We start from the raw sequence: 20260 nt of genomic DNA, 5'->3' as shown, positions 1-20260 counted from the left end.
GCAATTTTAGAATATCATAATTATCAATCAATATTTATAGGGTACTTTTCTTTCAAGGCCCATAAATAAGTTTGTAAATCTTCCCTAAATTCAACTTTAGCTCCTGATGAAGGGCACTTGCTCCTGAAAAAGTAGTATGGGAACACTGGTCTTTTAATTAGCAAAAGTTACTTGGTGTTGAGTACACCCATAGTCATGAGTAATTAAAAGAATTCCAGCTCTTCCCTGCTCAGGCTCCTGCACTGGATCAAGGATACTCATTCTCTACAACTATGAAAACAAGACAGTTTGGTACAGTCCCTTTGTTCCCCGTCAGTTGTTCCTCAACAAGACCATCCTGTAAGATGTTTTGTTTTTATTTTTTTATATAAGAAATAAGGCTGTACACTCTGATCATATTTTAGAAATCTCTTCACAAGCCCCAGAATTCACTGCACATCTGGGATCAATGGCAAGCTTCAGGTATACAGAAACTCCCTAAAATTGTGTGAAGGTTTTCACATGTATGGATTATATATGTTTGCTAATTCCACTGATTCCATCAAAGTTCTAGAGGGGTGCCTGACTCATCAAAAGGTGGAGAATCAGTGTTTCCAAAGAATATTTTTGGGAGATAAAACTAAAGGATCATATTCCTGAGGCTAAATCCTTTGATTGTGATGATCCAGGAAATTACTCTTTAAACAAAATATGTAACTGAACATCGTTATAGAATGTCAAAAAGTCACATTGATGAATCATGTGTGTTAGGGGTGACATTATTAATAATTGAAAGAAAGTCTTGACTAGCCTTCTTGGGCTCAAGTTAAGTGTTGTAATATTAAAGTAAGAATATTATAGATATGAACTCATTTCTAGTGTCTCAGGGATTCAGGGACCTCCAATTTAGGAAAAGTTTCTGTTGTTTGTTTTTTAAAGCTAAGGCTACGTTATATTCTTACGAAGTAATACGACTCTTACTTGAAGTAGTTTGCAGGGAAAGGCAGAAGGGTAATTAAAAATGTATAGTTACAGTACTAGCTCTTTTTGTGCCTGGGGAATTCATTCCAATAAGAAAAACATAAAAAAGAAATATTCCTGTGGGTTTACTGTTTTTCCCCTTAATGTTTTTTTTCCATTATGCAGCAAAGTATTACTTTCCTAAGCTTTTTTGCTAAAATTCTGTGCTGGTGAAACCAAGTTTGACAACCAAAAACCTCAATGCTAGAAGAGTAAGAATGATGAAAGCATCAGGATAATCTCAACATCTGGAAGGGCTTTTAGCTCTAAAACAGGAGGTAAGGCTCCATAAAGAAATTCTTAACCTTTGAGGATAATGTGGAATTCTATTCTATTGCCTCTAGAGAATTTCATCATGGTCAGACATGAGTGAACTGTCTCTTCCCTGTATTTTTCAAGAGTAGGATCAGTTCTGTAAGTTGTATAAAGCTCGGGCAAACAACTCTGACCAACGTCATTCTCTTTCTGTATTCTGTCTCCGACAATTAGTCCAGTCTTTGGTAGATGAAAGGCACAGAGGTAACCCTCTCAGCTTTGTGGGGGTGCCTTCTGGGAAATAGCTGCATGGACCCCAAATGAGTAATGGGCCCTTTGATGGGGAACTGGAGGTTTGCAGCAGATCCAAATCTTCCAGTCATCTTTTCCTGGGACCCAGTTGTGATATAAGTGAATGCTTTTGACAAAATATGCTGAAGCCCCTTTTGCCTTAACCCTCTTCCCTAATACACACCTGTGGAAAAAACAACCTTCTTGGTGATAAGTTTGTAATCCACAATAGAGAACTGTGGAAGTTCAATCTTTGTCACTCCTGTTACTGCGTTATCATCCCCACGCCAGTAAAACTCAATGTCATCGGTGGTATATCCATCTGTAAAAGGAAGCACACACACACACACACACAGATACACAAAATAAAAAACAAATAGAACAAAGAGTACTTGTTTACAAGATGAACTATATTAATGATAACAGCCACAGCTAAAGGCTATTATGTGTTAGGTATCACGCTAAGCACCTGAAGTATATTACCACATTTACTTTTCACAACAGTCTCATGAGGGGAGTATAATTAGGCCCACATGAGGTGATGAAGGTTTAGCGAAATTAACAGCTTGCAAGTAAGAGGCAGCATATAGTTCTAACTTGCACTCATTTTCTAAAACACTATCACATTATTACATGACCCTGGATGGTACTCTAATAGAAAACAAAAGAGAAAGTAAATATCACTCAACTTATCAGTGCAGTATTGAATGCTATCAACCCCCCCATATAAAAGTTTTGAATTACAATATATTTGGGTTTCAAGTCAGAAGAGATTATAAGGAATTGAGTCATCATTTTTTAAATATTCATAGACATTGGTCAGGGGTAGCTTTTTGGAATTTAGATATGCTGCAAAATCAAATTTGGAGATTTTGATTTTGCAGCATATCTAAATTCCAAAAAGCTACCCCTGACCAAATAACCCCAAACAGGAGTAATTCTAATAGTTTTAAAAGTAAATACAAATGTATTATGTGCACTATAAAAGGCACAGTGCATTTAGGAGGCTTGTTTCCACTTTCTCAATAATTATTTCTTGAGCACCTACTATGCTCATGAGTGTACAGTTGCTGGGGATAGAAGTCTGTATAATAAAATCAAGTCCTCTGTTATAATGATACTTTCAATCCACGAGGCAGAATAGAATAAGCACACATATCTTGGTAAGTAAGCATATGTGTAACTGCAATGAATAAACACCTATTAGATTATTAACAGAACTATACAGAGAAGCATGCAATGAAATCCATTAAATCTTAATATTTTACAAACACACCCACCCCAATATCCCACCTGCAGAGCATAAATTGTATTTGTATATCATATTTCTTAAAAGAACTTTTGCACCCGGAGAGCTGAATCTTTACAAGTCTAAGGAGTAGGCAGGTCAGATATTGCTCCCCAATTTAAAGCAAAAAGCAAAACAAAACAAACAAAAACAAAACACAAACAAAAAATAAAAAATAAACCCAAAAATAAAAAAAAAAAACTAGTTAAAAAGGTTGCTTAAATTCTTTTTGACATGTGACTTAAGTTCTTTTTGCTTTTTGACATGTGACTAGTTAGTGTTATACAGGACTAGAATATCAGTCCTTTCATTCTTAGCTCTTATAATTTTCATTAAATCACATTTCTTCCAAAGAAAGCAAGTCAAATTTCCAAGAGTAGAAATGGATTATTTTTCAAAGAATTACAGTGCTCTCAATTCGAGAATCTACATCAACCATAGCACAGCTCAGACAATGTCTTAACTTTTCTAGAAGTCTGCATTCTTCTTTACTCACAAGAGCAACCATCTTTATCTGATGCAGAAATACAGATTTTTGTAAAGAGTCAATAAGAACTTGAACTTCTGGTTCCATAACTATAGGCCTTTAGATAATAGCTAATGATTTTCAAAAAGGCCTGTTTACTTGCAAACATCATAAAGTACATTGTAATCACAATTGTCAGGGTGCCTGGCTGGCTCAGTGGGTAGAGTATCTGACTCTTGATCTCATGGTGGTGAGTTCAAGCCCCACATTGGGCATGGAGCCTACTTAAAAAAAATGTGGATATTTAATAGATTATACACCACCAACATTTTTCTTAGCATGATATCATTTAAAGCCACTTATTTTGTTAGAGAATGTCTTTCTTCGCATGAAACTTTGACTTAAAAGCAAATTATTCATAATTTTAAGAAGGGGAGTCCAGGTACAAAGTGAAAGGCACAGTAAAAATATTCTTCTCTTTCTCCATTAGTCTACCCCATTAATATTCTCTATCTAATCCTAAGAACTGAGGTGTCTGTCCCAAACAACAAGTGCTTTTAACTGTGATTTCAACTTTCTGAATATGGCCATGGGAATCCTCATAATCCAGGACTTCATCTCGAATATAATCCCGTTTCTCATTGGTTATTTGCACACAGCTCTCAGTTATGAAATTATTTAATCAATGACAATCCCATCTTGGCCAAACCAGTGTTAAATAACGAAAGAGGGCACTGGCTCAGTTGATTGAGCTTCCTTCCAGCTTCAGCTCAGCTCATGACACTGTAAATTGGATTTGTGGTACATAAACATGAAAGAAGGTATTTATGAAACAAGAAGGCCATCATTTTCTAGGGGAAAAAAATTGTCAAATGCTGCCATTTTCAAACGAGAATGGGAGTAAAGTCAACTCGTACATTTGCAGTAAGAACTAAGTCTAAATTAGTAAAGAGTGTGTTTCTGGTTCTCCAGCTTCCTTTCCTCAGTTTTTATCTTCTCTCGTCCACTGCTACAAATCTTCTCACAGAAGCTCTCTGTGGGCAGAGGCATGGGAATATCTATGGCATTTCAATAATTATATAGGCAATGCCTCACAGTTGTTTAATAAGTAGAAATATTATCATGAAATATAGATTTTTGTCAAAATGCCAGCTATCTGACATGTGTTTGCTAGATAATTCCTGGCAGAGGAGAGGCACTTGGGATATATTGTTGAATTAGTAAAATATTTATTTAACACATGTGTGGATTTGGGTGATGGTTGCTTATCCAGATGCTTGGCATTGTGGAGGTATTCATCATGTCTATACCTCTGTTTTTTGCTCCTAATACAGTACCTGGCACATAGTTGTATTAGATAAATATCTTCTGAGTGAATAAAAAAAAGCCACCCAAAGATAACACAGCCCTTAAGAAAAATCCAAAGGTTCTTTATTATGTATTTACTCTTATGTAATAGCTCAGCAAATTGCTTAACCTTTCTCTGTTCTTCATTTCTTAATCTGTAAATTGTAACAATAAACAATAACAACAATAAAAGCTACCTCATAGAGTTGTTATGCAGGAAAAACGAGTTGTTACTTACAAAATGCTTACAGCAGTATCTGATAGATGATGCTCAAAAAGGTTAGCTAATAGTTTCTTTTCAAATAAGAATTATTTTAAATGAATTAAAAACTCATATTTAGTTGCATGTCACCTGGCTTCTATTTTATGAACACTTGAACACATTTACACAATGAGAAACTTGGGTGTCTAATGACACACCCTCTGGTGTGTTTGTAAATCGGAAATGAAACACTGGAAGTTTATTTTGGTGTCAAACATTTTGGAATCTGACATAATGGAGCAGCATATTTGTAATACTTCTTAGTTACTGCTGGTCTTAAAAACTGCGATCTTCTTGACTTCATCTTGAGTTAACCAAGTATGGAATGCTGCCAATGGAAAGCAAATGTATGCTCTTGCATCACCGATTTCTAAAGACCAAAGACCAACAGTTTATGACTGTGCCAGGGTGGTCAAGTTCCAAATCCAGCTCAATATACTGTGTAGGATAAACTGAAAGCAGACCTAGTTTTATTTATTTTTCTTTTTCTTCCTCTTCTTTAAAAAAAAAAAAAAAAAAAACTTCTCTGAAGGAATATTTAACAGTGTCTCAAAGTGATTAAAAATAAAAGAAAACATATGCAAATATGTATGACCTGACTTTTACAGCTTTCATAACGATAATGAGTGAAAAATAATTAGGTATCTTTTAAAAGATATCAGGAGGAGATGCACTGAAACTTCTCATTAAGGTCTTGCAAATTAAATTCATCTTTTATATTTTATTCATGGGATTCCAGAAACTGAGTCATTAAATTATATTGTATTATTATCATTAGAAACATAACCCACATAAACTCAGATGGACTATAAATAAACCAAAATATAACTTCACTGGAATCTACCTGAAGGAATTAAAATTGTACAAAATGTTAAAGTTTCTGATCAGGACAGATAAACAAATACATTTAAAAATCTATGTATGTGAATGACAGATATACTGTCATACACTGATAAAAATATGTACTACATGAGATCTAAGGAGCAAAATTATCACGTTAAACACATTCACATAATAAATGAATGTGTTCTCACAATTGTGACATTGTCTTATTACATAACATGGCATTTAAAAAAGTTTTTTTCTCTCTTTAGTGTCAGTTTACTTGTCTATTTTGTTATCTACTAAGTAAATATTTCATTTCAGATGAAATATTTTTACTGTGCAAGAAATATGAACCTATACCAAGATATTAAACAGTGAGGGCTGGTGAGAACATTTAGAAGAAATGTATTATAAATGCCACCATTTTTTTTTTCCTAGTGAGAAATTAAAGAGACCTATTGTTCTCTTGCTGTTTATTTAAACTTTGTTCTCCAGTCAGACTGTTAAATGTTGTAGGGTAATTATTTTCTGTCTCCCATTGTAGCCAACATAGCAACTGTAACATAGTAGTTGCTTTAAACTGCTAATTCTTGGTCATCACAACCAATTGTTGATGTTTGAGGATTAAGGGCTAGTGTTATTGGGACAATCCACTCTAGTCATGGATGGTTTCAATTTTTTTAGGAACTATCTTATCTCGAATTTCATGCCCTTTTATGTGTCTATCACAGCACTCCACAAGCTTTTCTGAATTGAAAACCTCATTGTAAAAATTTTAGCATGTCGCTCAATTAGTATTTAAATTTTTATGTGGTTACTGTTATCAGTATATAAGTAACTATTATTAAAACTTAAGTTACATTCTGAGCAACACTAATCCTGTAATGTGCTTCATGGAAAAGGGTTCTAAGTAAATGTATTTGGGAGTAACTGTGCATTTCGGGCCCCTCTTGTAGTAACAAACATTTAACACAGTAAAGTTTAGATAATTCCTCAATAAAGAATTTGCTTAATATTACTTACCCCTGGCATTCTCTGTACCTACTTGACCAGAGACATTTCTTTAGGATATAAAAAATATCCATCCAATGCAATAATTCCATAAAATGCTAGAGTTAATCACACATTTTAGGGTGCTTTAGTTAGGTTCCCCCCAAACCAGATAAGTACTGGAAAGGCACATAGTCCCTTGGAGCTATGTCTTGCTCTTTAGTGGATTAATCTTTTTTTTTTTTTTCCTCCAAAAAAATTTCCAGAAGAGAAGAAAAACATTTTCAATAACAACCAGGTCAAATTGCCTTTTAAAGCAGACAAACGTTTTGGGGAAGCAGCAGGACCTAATGTGCAACAGGAAAGCAGGCCTTTGTCTCATGACTAACTCAGTGACCACAATCAGAAGTCTATCAGTCCACAATCAGAATGGACTACACGCGACACAGTCCTGTATGTTTGCAAAAGTGCAAGACTGAGAACAGTCAATGCCAATTAGTTATGGGGATTTTCCAAGAGGGAGAGAGACTCGCTTGTCAGCTACAACTCTTTAAATTCAGCAATGAAAGCATTCCAAAGACACTCTGAGTGATTGCTCTGACTCCTTAATTGCATCTTATTCTTCACTCTGCTCTTTAGATGGACTGCTAGACACTAATGTTCTGCTGTCAAATCATTTCTAGGCCTTGAGAGCTCAAAATAATCTGCCTAGGGTGGGTCAGACTTGATTACCAAGTGGCATTTTAGTAAGGACACCATCAAGTCATGGCCCAGCATTCATCCTACATCACAGATAACCCATTTTTTTGTGTTATTAGCATTTTCAAATTCAAATCTTATGTAAGAGGAGAGGAAATTGATCATAATCAAGTAAAATGTTAGATTTTGTGCTCTAAAGATGATTTCTCTTTTTGGATTTCAATGCAATATTCACTATTTGTTTTCTCTGTATGGAAGCAGAGTGCTCTGGTGGCTGTTCCTGCAAGTTTAACTCCTTAATGTGTTTCTTAAGCTTCCTTAAGTTTGCAGAGCTCAAGCAATTAAGCTGATGATACAGGTAAAATAAACCTATTAATAATATAAACAATAATAATAACCACAACCACAACAATAATAGCTGCCATTTCAAAGTCCTTATGTGTCAGCGACTGCCTTAAACTCTACACGGTTCTGTCTAGAACCATATAAACCAGACTGGGTTATTGTTACAAGCATTCTTCCCCACTACCCAACCCTGCTTTTTTTTCCCTATGCATTAGCCCTAAGTCCTGAAGTAACATAGAAGAGGCAGAGAACTGTCAGTGCTGCTCAAATTTCACGTGCATAAAAATCACCTGGAAATCTTGTTAAAATGCAGTGTGAACTAGGATTAAGTGGGTAGAGCCTGAGATTCTGTAGTTCTAATAAACTTCCAGGTGGGGGGGATGGTGTTTACCCATGGACTAACCTCTTCATAGCCAGGGGAGTGTTGCAGAGCGAAAGTCATTTCCCTTGCCATGGGAATCAGCAAAGGGATGCTGGTATCTAGCCTGACCAAGAGAAGAACAATGTTTCTTCTGAACAAAGGTTTTACAAACTCCAAAATTAAAATATTTTCTCCCAGCTCTGCCTATCTTATAAGGGACTAGAGGAGATGTTTCTGATGCCGTCTCTACCCAGGAGTCTGGTTCTCTTCATTAATCTATGGTCTACAATCACCAACAGCATAGAACAGAAAGATGGAGCCAGGTCTGAAGGGTTTCTGCTCATTTGTATTCACACCAGTTTTATTTGAATACTTAGGATTAAGAACAGTCCACTCTGGCATCAGATCTCTGCATCTTTTGTTTATATTCTTCAACATACTAGTCAACAGGCTTCAAGTTTCCTGCCTTCTTCTAATCTGTGCTACACATGATGCTATTACACTTCATTTAAAAACAGGCTGGTGTGCCATTTCTATGCCTTAGGAAAGCATTAAAAAATGGAAAACAAAAATATGAAAAAATTCTTTATGGCCTTTTCAACAGGTCCAGACTTAAAAGCAAATTCTTCACTCAGGCATTCAAAACTCTTATCACAGGGCTTCTATCTGCTTCGCAGCCTCATCTTCTATTTCACTTCTTCCTCTTCCAAAGCTCTCATCTCTACCCTTCTACTTCCTTTCGTAATCCTTTGACCTCCAGGCCTTGGTTCAAGCTAACTGAAACATTTTTCCCAATGATATCAAATTTCTGTACAATTTCAGGACCCATCTCAACTTTCCAAGACACTGTCTCATTTTCCCTCAGTGGGAACTTCCTGTCTTTCTTTCCTGATGTTTTCACAGCACTGTTTTAATTTCTACTAACATAGCTGTTATAGACAGTTTTGCATCAGAGGGTTTGTGGATGTGTTGGTCTCAGCCATCAGACCACCCTGGAGGGTGAAGAACCAAGCTTGATAATTCTGTGCCTGTCTCCTCCTTAATGCAGGTCTTAATAAGGGAGGTAGTCATGTAAGCGTGGCTGTACTGAATGGTCAACACACTAACCCTTTCACTGTAGTTCACCAGATCCCACTCCCGAAGGTGGAATGATGAGCAGATGCTACTTGCTGAATTGTAAGATGGTGGGACTGCAAAGCTGAGATCATTAGTGACTTGGGATGTGGAATTCCCATGCAGTAGCCTTCGAGTCACTAAAAGAAAGGTGGTACCATTGGTACCAGTCCATAAAAGTTGAAGCAAAGGCCATTGTGTCAAAAGATACTTTTGTTGGTGTTGCTGACTTTTAATATATGTTGTCATTCTTAGGTGAACAACAGTATCCTTGGAGTGGCCACACGGCCCTCTGATAATGACTTTCTCTGGGCTGATAGATTTTGGAAGCCAAATTGCCACAATAGCCTCCAGAGGCAGCCAATACCTGCTGTGCAAATGGAATAATGCTCCCTGGTGACAAGGGGATTTAGTCCCATGGAAGAGTTTGTTAGCTAAAGAGTGAGGGAAGATACTTAAATTAACAAGGCCAACCAAATGGCCTAGGAGATATGCACAGCTGTGCAATAAAATGCCATCAAGTGTTACACCAACCCATCTGCTTTCTCATAGGGGGTGGCAGAGAAAGTGAAGAGCTCGCTTACTGATGTTGGAAGTGGTCTGGGTCTCTCCATCTTAACTCATTCTTTGGTACACCTTCACTGTGACAGGGGTCAGCTGAGGACTCACACATTTAAAGATATTAGGCAAGATGCTCTTGTACAGGAATTTTTAGTCTAAATATCTGGCTGGCCAGTGAAACAGACCGTTAGCATGTGTCTTGACTAATAAGAAAATCTTCATTTTGCCCTTAAACTCCATATATGACTGACCCTTCTTTGCTTGCGTAACATCCTGTGTTAATTCTCAGGATATTTATTAAATGATCTGGTAAGGAATTCATACCCTATACTCAAATATGAAGTCTCATTTATTTTTTTAAAATTTTTTTTTTTTCAAAGTTTTTATTTATTTTTGGGACAGAGAGAGACAGAGCATGAACGGGGGAGGGGCAGAGAGAGAGGGAGACACAGAATCGGAAACAGGCTCCAGGCTCTGAGCCATCAGCCCAGAGCCCGACGCAGGGCTCGAACTCACAGACCGCGAGATCGTGACCTGGCTGAAGTCGGACGCTTAACCGACTGCGCCACCCAGGCGCCCCTGAAGTCTCATTTAAACAGCGAGCCTACATTCTTCAAATTGGTATCCATGGCTTGTACTGGAAAGGTGGCAAATACCAGACATTTATTACATTTACTAAGATGGACCCAAATTGTGTTTGGTGAGGGGCTTATGTGAACAGCAGGAGGGAGGCCTGGGGGCTGATAGCATGCTAGCTGCTCATGCAAATATACATGCATAGTTAAACATGGCATTGCTATTCTGTTTGGGGGAATCAGGAAGAATTCATCAAGGTGATCTAACGCAAGGGATTTTTAAAGTTGCTACTAGCTAACATTTTAAATCATTTTCTGTGTGATGCCATGTTCTTCACAAGCATTATCTCATTTAATCCTTTTGAAGCAGAAATTGTTATTATTCCCAGCTCACAGATGAAGAAAGAACAATTTGAAGAGGTTAAACGTCTTGCCCAAAGGTCAGAAATGGGAATTGAACTAAATCCCCTTTAACACTAGGGTCCAACTCCTCAGTAACTCTATTACCTCATACTATTCAAGACCATATTTTCAAATTATTCTGTAATAGTACAGAAATATGTCTGTAATCATCCCTCTTACTGTATCAATGCCTTTATGCGGCGTGACTTTGCAGTTCCTCCCAGAAGAGGTAGAATCTTTCCCTACACCTTGAATCTGAGCTGCCCTTGACACTTGTTTTAATCAAAGAAGTAACACTGAGCCAAGTTGTGAGCTTGGGCTAGTGAAGGTTTGGCAGCTCCCCACTCCCCTTTCTTTTGGAATCCTGCTGCCACCCTGTGAAAGGCTTGGATAGCCTGTGGAGAAGCAGGGACATGTGTCCACTCACCCCATCACAGCAGTCAGACAGCCCCAAGCCTATCTGTGTGAGAACCACATGCATGTGTGGGCCTGGTTCTGAGCCTCTCGGCCAACCTGTAGCTTCCAAAGCAATAATAAATGGTTTCTGTTTTAATCCACAGTTTGGGGCAGATTGTTAATTACTAAAAGCTAATGGAGAGCACTAGGTTCTGTAGAAACAGGAAAACAAACATTTTTTCTTCATAGAATGGTATATACACCTTCATTTCCAAGATAAAATTCATGCTCACAGCTGGGCCTTGCTTCAGAGAATCTCCAACTGGTTTTATAAATATTATGGGCTCAGCCATATGGCATAACCTAAATCAAGAGACCTACCTAGGTTCCTATCCCAGTGCTGCTATATACAAGTTGTAGAATTTTGGACAAATCATACATTCTTTAGAACTCTGTTTCTATACCTAAAAAATAAAGTTGTTCTAAAACAGCAATCCCCCAATTTTTGGTTTTATAACTCCTTTATACTCAAAAATTATTAAGAACTCCCAAAAGCTTTTGTTTATGTGGTTTACACCCACTGATACATACTATCTTAGAAATTAAAACAGATATTTAAAAAATCTATCCATTAATTCATTTATAACAATAATGATCCTATTTTCATGTTAACATAAATGTCATTTTTATGAATAGTAGCTATATTTTACAAAATACAAAAACTTATTGAGAAGACTGGCATTGTTTATATTTTTGTAAATTTCTTTTTGGCTGGCTTAACAAGACAGCTGGATTCTCAACGTTGCTTCTGCATTCAGTGGTTTTGATAATGTGAGTCTTTTGAAAACATGACTGTACATTTTGAAATAATGAAAGTGAAAAATGCAGATAAAGGCTTAGTATTACTATGAAGTGAGCTTTAACCTTCAGAACACTCTGAAAGGGTCTCAGCAACCACCCAGTGGTCTTGTAGATTACACTTTGAGTCACTGTTTTAGATGATTTCGAATTTGAAATTTGGTTAAATTTAAGGAGAACTCCAAATAATTCATTTGGATTTAAATTATTAAGGACTACCCAAAACTGGCAATTTTATTTCCTGTAGAGTAGAAATAAAAACAAGGGGACCTTGAAAGATCATTTCAAAAGATCATTTTTATTCGATAGAGTAAAAGTTTGTGTTGTGTGTATGTCTGTGTGTGTGTGTATGACATTCTTACAATTAAATGTAAATCATTTGGTTCTTTGATGCAGTGAAATTCTTGAGAATTTTTTTTAAAAAAGAAAGTTAATGCATTTGCATACAATTGAAGCTACTGTCCATCCATATCAGACTATCAGTTTGGTCAAAGTTGGACCTATGTGAATGAAGTGAATGGTTCATTCTCTTTGTTTGGCCTCTAAATACCAATGCAAATTAATTCATACAAATAAGACCTTGAGGGGAGCCTGGGTGGCTCAGTAGGTTGAGCATCCACCTTTGGCTCAGATCATGATCTCGCAGTCCATGAGTTCGAGCCCCACATCGGGCTCTGTACTGACAGCTCAGAGCCTGGAACCTGCGTCAGATTCTGTGTCCCCTCTCTCTCAGCCCCTCCTGTGCTCATGCTCTATCTCTCTTTGTGTCTCAAAAAATAAATAAATAAATAAATAAATAAATAAATAAATAAATAAGACCTTGAATGTGACTTCATTAGTGCAGTCCAAGCAGTTAAAATTTGTAGCTTCTAACATGGAATAAAACCTTTCCAGCTTAAAAAATAATATGCAGAAAACATCTAGAGTAATGCCAAAAGCCTTGACCAAATTGTTGCAAATCTGCTCTTTTCTAAACTATTGATTATATTCCTGGTTTGAGAAAAAAATTACTCCTTAAACATAATTTTTTAAATGCTGACACCAAAGATGAAATATAGAACATGTGAGACATACTTAAAACTAAATAATTATCAAGATTTGACCCAAATTCAACCAAACTAAGGGCAGTATCCTTATATCTGTATAGTTTTGTTTGTTTGTTTGCTTTTGCTGTTTCTAAGCTGAATAGAGAATTAGCTTGCTTTGGTGATTTTAATGAAATGCCCATAAATTCTTTGATATTGCTACCCACAAATGATGAAACTTAATTTCTGTCTCCTGGAGTGTGGGCTGGACTTAGTGATATACTTCTAAGATATAGAATACAGCAGAAATTATAGGATGTCACTTATGAGATTAGGTTATAAAAAGACTGGAACTTCTGTCTTGAATGTACTCTCTCTCTTTCTCCTTCACCTCTTCAGGTTCCAATACATTGCAACCTGTTTTGTGCAGAGACTAACATGGTGAGAAAGAGAAGGAGGCCTCCATCAGACCAAGAAACTGAAGCCCTCAGTCAAATAGGAACACCACGAGGGACTGAGACCTGCCACAACTCTGAGCGAGCTTAAAAAAATGGGTCCTTACCCAGCTGAACCTTCAGATGAGACCACAGCCCTGACCAATAGCCTGACTACACCTCATGAGAAACCCTAAGCCAGAATCACTTATCTAACTGACTTGTGATTTCTGACCTTCAGAAACTATGAGACAATAAATGTCTGTTCTTTTAAGCTGCTAAGCTTTAGGGTAATTTGTTACCCATCAATAAATAATATAAACCCGCTACCTTGCACTTGAGCATGGTCTAATAAAACAAACACAGATGGGTTCAGATATTGCCTACTTCCTACTATGTCTCTAGAGCCTGACTCCACTGAAAAAGCAAATAATGCCACTTGTATTTTCTATGTTGTTGTAAGAATTGGAAAAATGCTTGCAAAACAATTAGCACACTAGTTTAATGATGACTGGCCATCATTACTCTGATTAGTGATACGTATAGTTAAAGCAAAATTTTTATTTTTATTTTTAAATTATCTACAGTTTAAAAATTAAGTTTCCAAATGCAACTTTTAGGTTCAGTTCAAGTTAGAAAACAATTGTTCATTTACTATGCAAAAGCTACTAAGTTCTCACTCTGTGGGATGAAGAATTGGGTAAATCATTTAAGGTCTAACTTCAGTAAATAATGGGCACAACCTTTAATATGTGATAAAGTAGTATTCCTTTTCTTGGAGGGTCTGAACAGAGTAGAAAAGGAAGGAAGCTGATTTAATGGCTGTCTCATACTACCAGCACCTGGGTTAAAACATTTAGCAGTTGAATAAGGACTAAGACTCTCAAATGCTTCAGGGGTCAAACAAAATAGGTAATGTATAAGTTCTGAATGTACTGAACTGGGGAGTGTAGTCCTGCACCCAAGATAATTCAAATTCAGGTATTACTGCCAAAAATTAAGGCATTGTGCTGGCAAAAAAAAAAAAAAGTATATTCTGGATAAATCTATCACCTGAATCTGTGCATTTCAATCCTAAATGATCACCTTTGCTACTAGTTTGATTTCTAAATTAGGTAAAACCAATTTGTTTGAAAATGTGGAAGCCCCTTTCTTTCACAATTGGTTATTAACAGACACAGGAGCTGTGTGCTTCTTCTAACATAATGGTAATCACGTCATTGATTTCAAACCAATAAATGCCAAAAGGAAACAATTTTCAAGATGGTGGGGTGTTTAGGTGATTTGTGCAAACTGCTTCCAGACTCTGGAACTGCAGCTGTAATATTTGCACTTTAAATATTTACAACCCAGCTTGAGACAAGCTTCCTGAATGTCCAAACATAGCTAATACCTTTGATTTGGCAGCAGGTAAGTCCAGTGTACCTGATACCTGGTACTGATCCTTCCAATCCAAATCAACTTTTTTACTAGTACTTCTTCTATCTAGAACTTGGATATTTTTTGGTATGTGACATTAAAGCAAACTATCCACAAAGATTTCATAAAGCAAAACAAACACCAAACACTAAAATTTATTTCCTTAGTTCATAAGGATTGTGCAATTACAGATAATAGGGCAATTTTCTGACTGGAGAAAAAACTCAATTGATTTTCAAATTCAAGGGAAGTTTTCTCCAAACCACATTATCTTTATAGAACTATGATTTTACAGTACAAACGGCTTCTAAGATGAGGGGGAAAATAAAGGACTAATATTACCAACATAGCAAATTGGCATTTAATATAACAGCCCTAGGACTTAAAGAGTGATTCACCTCAGCAGTATCCTCAAATTTTTGTGACCAACAAATCACCTCCAGGACCTGTTAAACATGCCTATTCCTGGGCCATACCTACAGAGTCTAATTGTGTAGGCTAACCATGTAGGTACATTAATAAATGTACCAGCAAGTACTGATGCACAGACCACATGTCCATGCTTCAAGAGAAACGCTGCTATATAGAGTTTGAAAAATTCCTTTAAAATTTCAAGAATGTCCTAAGACATACATATGTTTTCTTAGATGTAGGGTTCCTGGAGATTTTGGGACTCTATAACCTTGGAGTCTGTATGAGATAATGAATCTCTCCTCTGGCTCATGGCATATATATTTGTAAATTTGTCATTTATAGATGTCCAAAATAAAACTCTAGCTACGGGCTCGACCTTCAAAATATATTCATCGAATTCTCTCCCTCTCCCAGTATTAGTGTCATAGACTATGAGTACATCATCTCATGCCTGCAAAACTGCTATAGCTGCTAACTGATTTCCCAGCTTCCATTTGTATTCCCCTATATATAGTAGGCAGTGAGCTTTAAAAGAATACCCTGACATGTCACTCTGCTCAAAAGCTTCTAGTGGCTTTTCATTTTACCTTATTAATAAATAAAACAACCCACCCCCCTTACATGATCTGACTCTGGTCCTGTCTACCTCTTTGAAGTCACTTCTATTAATTTTATACTGGCCTGGTCTGCTCTTTAAACACAAGAAGCTCATTCCTTGTCTTGAAGCCTTAGCTCTTGCCTTGCACTCCCTTCATGTAGATCTTTACATAGATGATTCTTATTGCTTGTTCAGGTTTCAGCTTCAGTGACCTCCAAATGAAGCTTGACCTCTGTATCTTATTCTGAGCTGTCACCTAGATTCTCCATTGCAGTTGTTCTCTACATATTTACATTGTTTAATTTTCTATATACTTGATCATTCAGGAATGAGCTTCTCTATTTATTCCATTGTCTGGCTCTCTGTACTACGATGTACATTCCTATAGGGCAGGAATGTGTCTTTTCTATTCACTGTGGTATATAAAACATCTAGGACATTGCTTGGTACATTGTAGGTACTAAATAAATGTTTTTGAATGAATAAGTAAAACCTGTTGATTAACATCTATATAACAGATAACACTGGTCTCATCTGCATATATTCAAAATAAATAAAAACATCTTTAGTTGGTATATAGCTTAAAACCTAACAGATTAATAACTTTTAATAAGAAGTATTGGACTCAAATCACATCAAACATATATTAATAGACAGGAAGGAAGATGTCCTATTTACATGGAAGCTTTGCCACCATTTAATATGTACAAGAGTGTTTGGTACCTCATTTAAAATTCATACTACAAAGGAATATGTTCTCTTGGTTAATGCTTTATGGAATGACGATACTTTTATAAAGTGCCTTATTGATATCACAAAAATGTATTATTCAAAAATAGACTTCTGCCATTGATTTGTTGACATGCCACTTAACTCCTATTCCATATTCCATTTGGAGGTTTCTCCAAAATACAAAGCACACTGGTGGATATACGCTTTTAACAAATACAAGGGGAAAGAAAAAATTAAGTGGAATTTAAAACCAGAGTTTAGAGTGAAACACATGCAAATAAACAGGATAAGGTAAAGACAAAGGAAGACTGATGTTTTGCTACACTTTTTCAAATATGCAAACCTACCTTAATTTAAGCAAATAAATGGTTGAATAGACTAACTGGACATCATATTTTAAGATTTGTTATAATAAAGAAAAGCCAGAAAATTTTATGACTTTTTTTATAGTTGTAATGTGATTTAGGAGACCTTATATAATCTATCCGGATCCTATCTATCTTCACAACCTATGCTAAAGATATGACATATTAAACAGAATAACTACAGTACATAAGATAAGGGTTCTCTGCCAACCAAAAGCCAGCATCAGTTGAAACTGCTCCTCTCCACAGCTCCTGTTGAATCTGGACTGTACCCCCATTGCAGCCATGGTTGATTATACATGATTGGATGTCTACATTAGGCTGGAGTAAGCATATTCCTTTGGTACGAGTATGGAATGCAAATATTGAGAGACTGAATCAGCATATTTACCGGTGTTATATGAAAAGATAATTATTAAGAAAGGAGGGAAGAATAGGAACAAAGAAACCATAACTATAAGAAAGCAGAGGAAGTTGATATGCAGAAAAAGAACAATGAAGTACAGATATCATGGGAAAAGATACACGGGGCCCCTGAGAAAATCACAGAGAGGCAGGGAGAGACATGGACAGAGAGGTAGTCTAGTTCCAAAGCCGGAAGGATATCCTTGGAATCCTAGATATTCCCCAATAGTCTTGAACATCATTTCCTGAGATGCTTCTGAGATTGTTGTGTTCTTATTCAATACATATTTATTGAATGCCTACTATGTGCAAGCATGGTTCTCAGCACTTTTGGCACACTGATAAAAAAAAAAAAAAGATAAAAAAAACCCAGCTGCCCTCAGTGAGAATGCATTCTAGCTGAGAGAGACAGAAAATAGATAGTAGGCATAACAAACAGGCAAATTACATAGTATATTAGAAAGTAATATAATTTATGTTGGCTATGGACAAATAAAAAAGTAGAGCAAGGTGAGCAGGATGTAGAATCTTGGGAGGGCACTTAGGTTGCATGTTTAAATTGGGTGGTCAGTACAGACCTCATCAGAAATCTGACATATAAGCAAAGACTGATGAAGGATTTAGACCTAAGCCTACTGGTGGAAGAGCATTTTAGGTAGAAAAAACAGATAGTGGAAAGGCCGAAAGCTGGGAGGATACATGGTGTACTAGAAACACAGTAAGAAATCCAGTGCAGCTGGAACACTATGAGCAAAGTGAATGAACAGGAGGTGAGGTCACAGAGGCACTGGGGAAGGGGGTCTTATAATATGGAATTGTGCAGGCTATTATTTGGAATTTGGTTTCAAACTCTGAGTGAGGACTTTGAGAAAAGACATGACAAGATTGGGTATGTGTATTAAGATGATTATTCTAGCTTCTATGTAGAGAATGATCAATATGGAGGTAGATAAAGTTTGAAAAAGGGAAAACCAATCAGAGGTGGAAGCAAAAGAGGTGGTGAGGGGTGGTAGACTTTTAGAAATATTTTGTAATCCCAGGTAATAGGATTTTATGTAAGATGTGAAAAAAGAGAGTGGACAATTATATCCCAAGGTTTCTCCCTTGAGCAAATGGAAAGATGAGGTTGACATTAAATGAGATAAGAAGGGCTGCTCAAATTAAGGATTTTGGAGAGAAGATGAGCAGTTTCATTTGGGACATACAGTTGGATATATAAAGTCTGGTAGAGAAGTTTGTTTGGGAGAGAAATCTGGATTAGAGATAAATTTTTGGGTTCAATTAGCATATTGATGATAGGTAATGCCATGCAAATTTATGAGGTAACCTAAAGAAGTGAATGTAGATTAGGAAGAAATCCAAGAAGTGAGTCTTGGTGTGCTCTTGTATTAAATGAAGAGAAACAAACCACAAAGGAGACTGAGGAAAAAAAAATCAGAAGTAAGAAGGAAACCTAGAGAGAATGCAGTCAATGATGTCAATGGAGGAAAATGTATTAAGGAGCAGAGGGTAATAAACAGTGCCAACTGATCCTGATGTGACAGGTTGTGGAACCTGTACAAGATGAAAGCTGAAGAATGCCCATTTGAGTTAACAATGTGAAGACCACTGTCAATCATGAAAATGCAGTTTTGGTGGTATGGTGGAAGAGAAAGGCATACTGGTATGATTTTATGATAGCATAAGAATATATGCAACTAAAGGCATTTTGCTACAAAAGGGAAAAAAAAGAAGTGGTGTGGTAGCTAGCAGAATTTGTTGGGTGGAAGGAAGATAAGTTTTGTAAAGTTGGAAGAAATAGCAACAGCATTGCTTATAATACTGATTGAGTCTCAGTAGAGACCTGACAATTGATGATATAGGAAAGAGAAGGTACATTGATAAAGTCATCTTCTTAAGTGGGCAAAATGAAGGAATTATATTTCAATGGAAGCATAGTAACCACAGGGGTAAGGCAGATGTGTGGGCGTGGATTCTGGTAGGTGGATAGGTGTTGTGGTGGGAATATTCTAAGTTCTTTTTACAATGATTCGGTTTTCTTAATGAGGTAGGAAACAATGTCATTAGCTGAGCATGAGAATGTGGTAGGAGATGTTGAGAAAGTAAGAAGAGAGGGAAGAAGACAAAAAGTAGTCATTTAGGACACAGGGAGAATGAACGGGCCAGGCAGGTATATTCAGCAGCATTAAAGTCTGAAGTCTGTGGTCATGAATTTAAAGTTTCTTTGCTTGAGCTAATTTAAGTGGACTTTTTGTTTGTATCCAAAAAACCTTGAATTACATGGAAACAGTTTTGCCTCCTGGGAAATCTGTGGGTGGCAGCTTTTTACTTTGATGTTTTAGTAATGAAAATCTAGGGCACCATTATATGTTTTTGTTTTTTTTTTGTTTTCATTGAAAAGGGGGAAAAAAACTAACTCATTTTAGCACATCTAAGCATACTTAGTCCAAACTATTAAGGACTCATAAGTTAGATGTACTATAAACAAATATATATGTATTCAAGATTCAATAATATAATTTTTGAAATATTTGCTATTTTGTCTCACCAATGTAGTTTTCCAGTGTTTTACTACTATGCAATGCTGACAATATAGTGCATAGTTTTAGGATCTCTGCGTAACAACACTGATAAACTTATAGAAACATCAAATTTGTTTCATTGTTTTAAATAACACTGTAGTTAAGTTTGAAACAAAACATTCTTCTAGACACATATGTTGAAACCTAATCCCCAATGTGATTGATGGTATTTGGAGATGGGGCCTTTGGGAGGTGATTAGTTCATAGAGGTAGAACCCTCATGAAGGAGATTAGTGTCTCCCTAAGAGACCAA

General features: G+C 36.4%; 1 protein-coding gene across 4 annotated transcripts in view; it reads right to left on the bottom strand.

Moving 5' to 3' along the window:
- GABRB2 (gamma-aminobutyric acid type A receptor subunit beta2) overlaps positions 1 to 20260 on the bottom strand; it is a 237053-nt gene that overhangs the window by 46962 nt on the left and 169831 nt on the right. For all 4 annotated transcript variants that reach the window (XM_045502749.1, XM_045502779.1, XM_045502768.1 and 1 more), the window contains one exon: positions 1730 to 1867. In XM_045502749.1, coding sequence (XP_045358705.1) covers positions 1730 to 1867 — 138 coding nt within the window. The remainder of the gene's footprint in view (positions 1 to 1729; positions 1868 to 20260) is intronic.

Source organism: Leopardus geoffroyi, chromosome A1 (assembly GCF_018350155.1).
Source record: "Leopardus geoffroyi isolate Oge1 chromosome A1, O.geoffroyi_Oge1_pat1.0, whole genome shotgun sequence".
Taxonomy (NCBI): domain Eukaryota; kingdom Metazoa; phylum Chordata; class Mammalia; order Carnivora; family Felidae; genus Leopardus; species Leopardus geoffroyi.
This window is presented reverse-complemented; position numbering and strand designations above follow the sequence as displayed.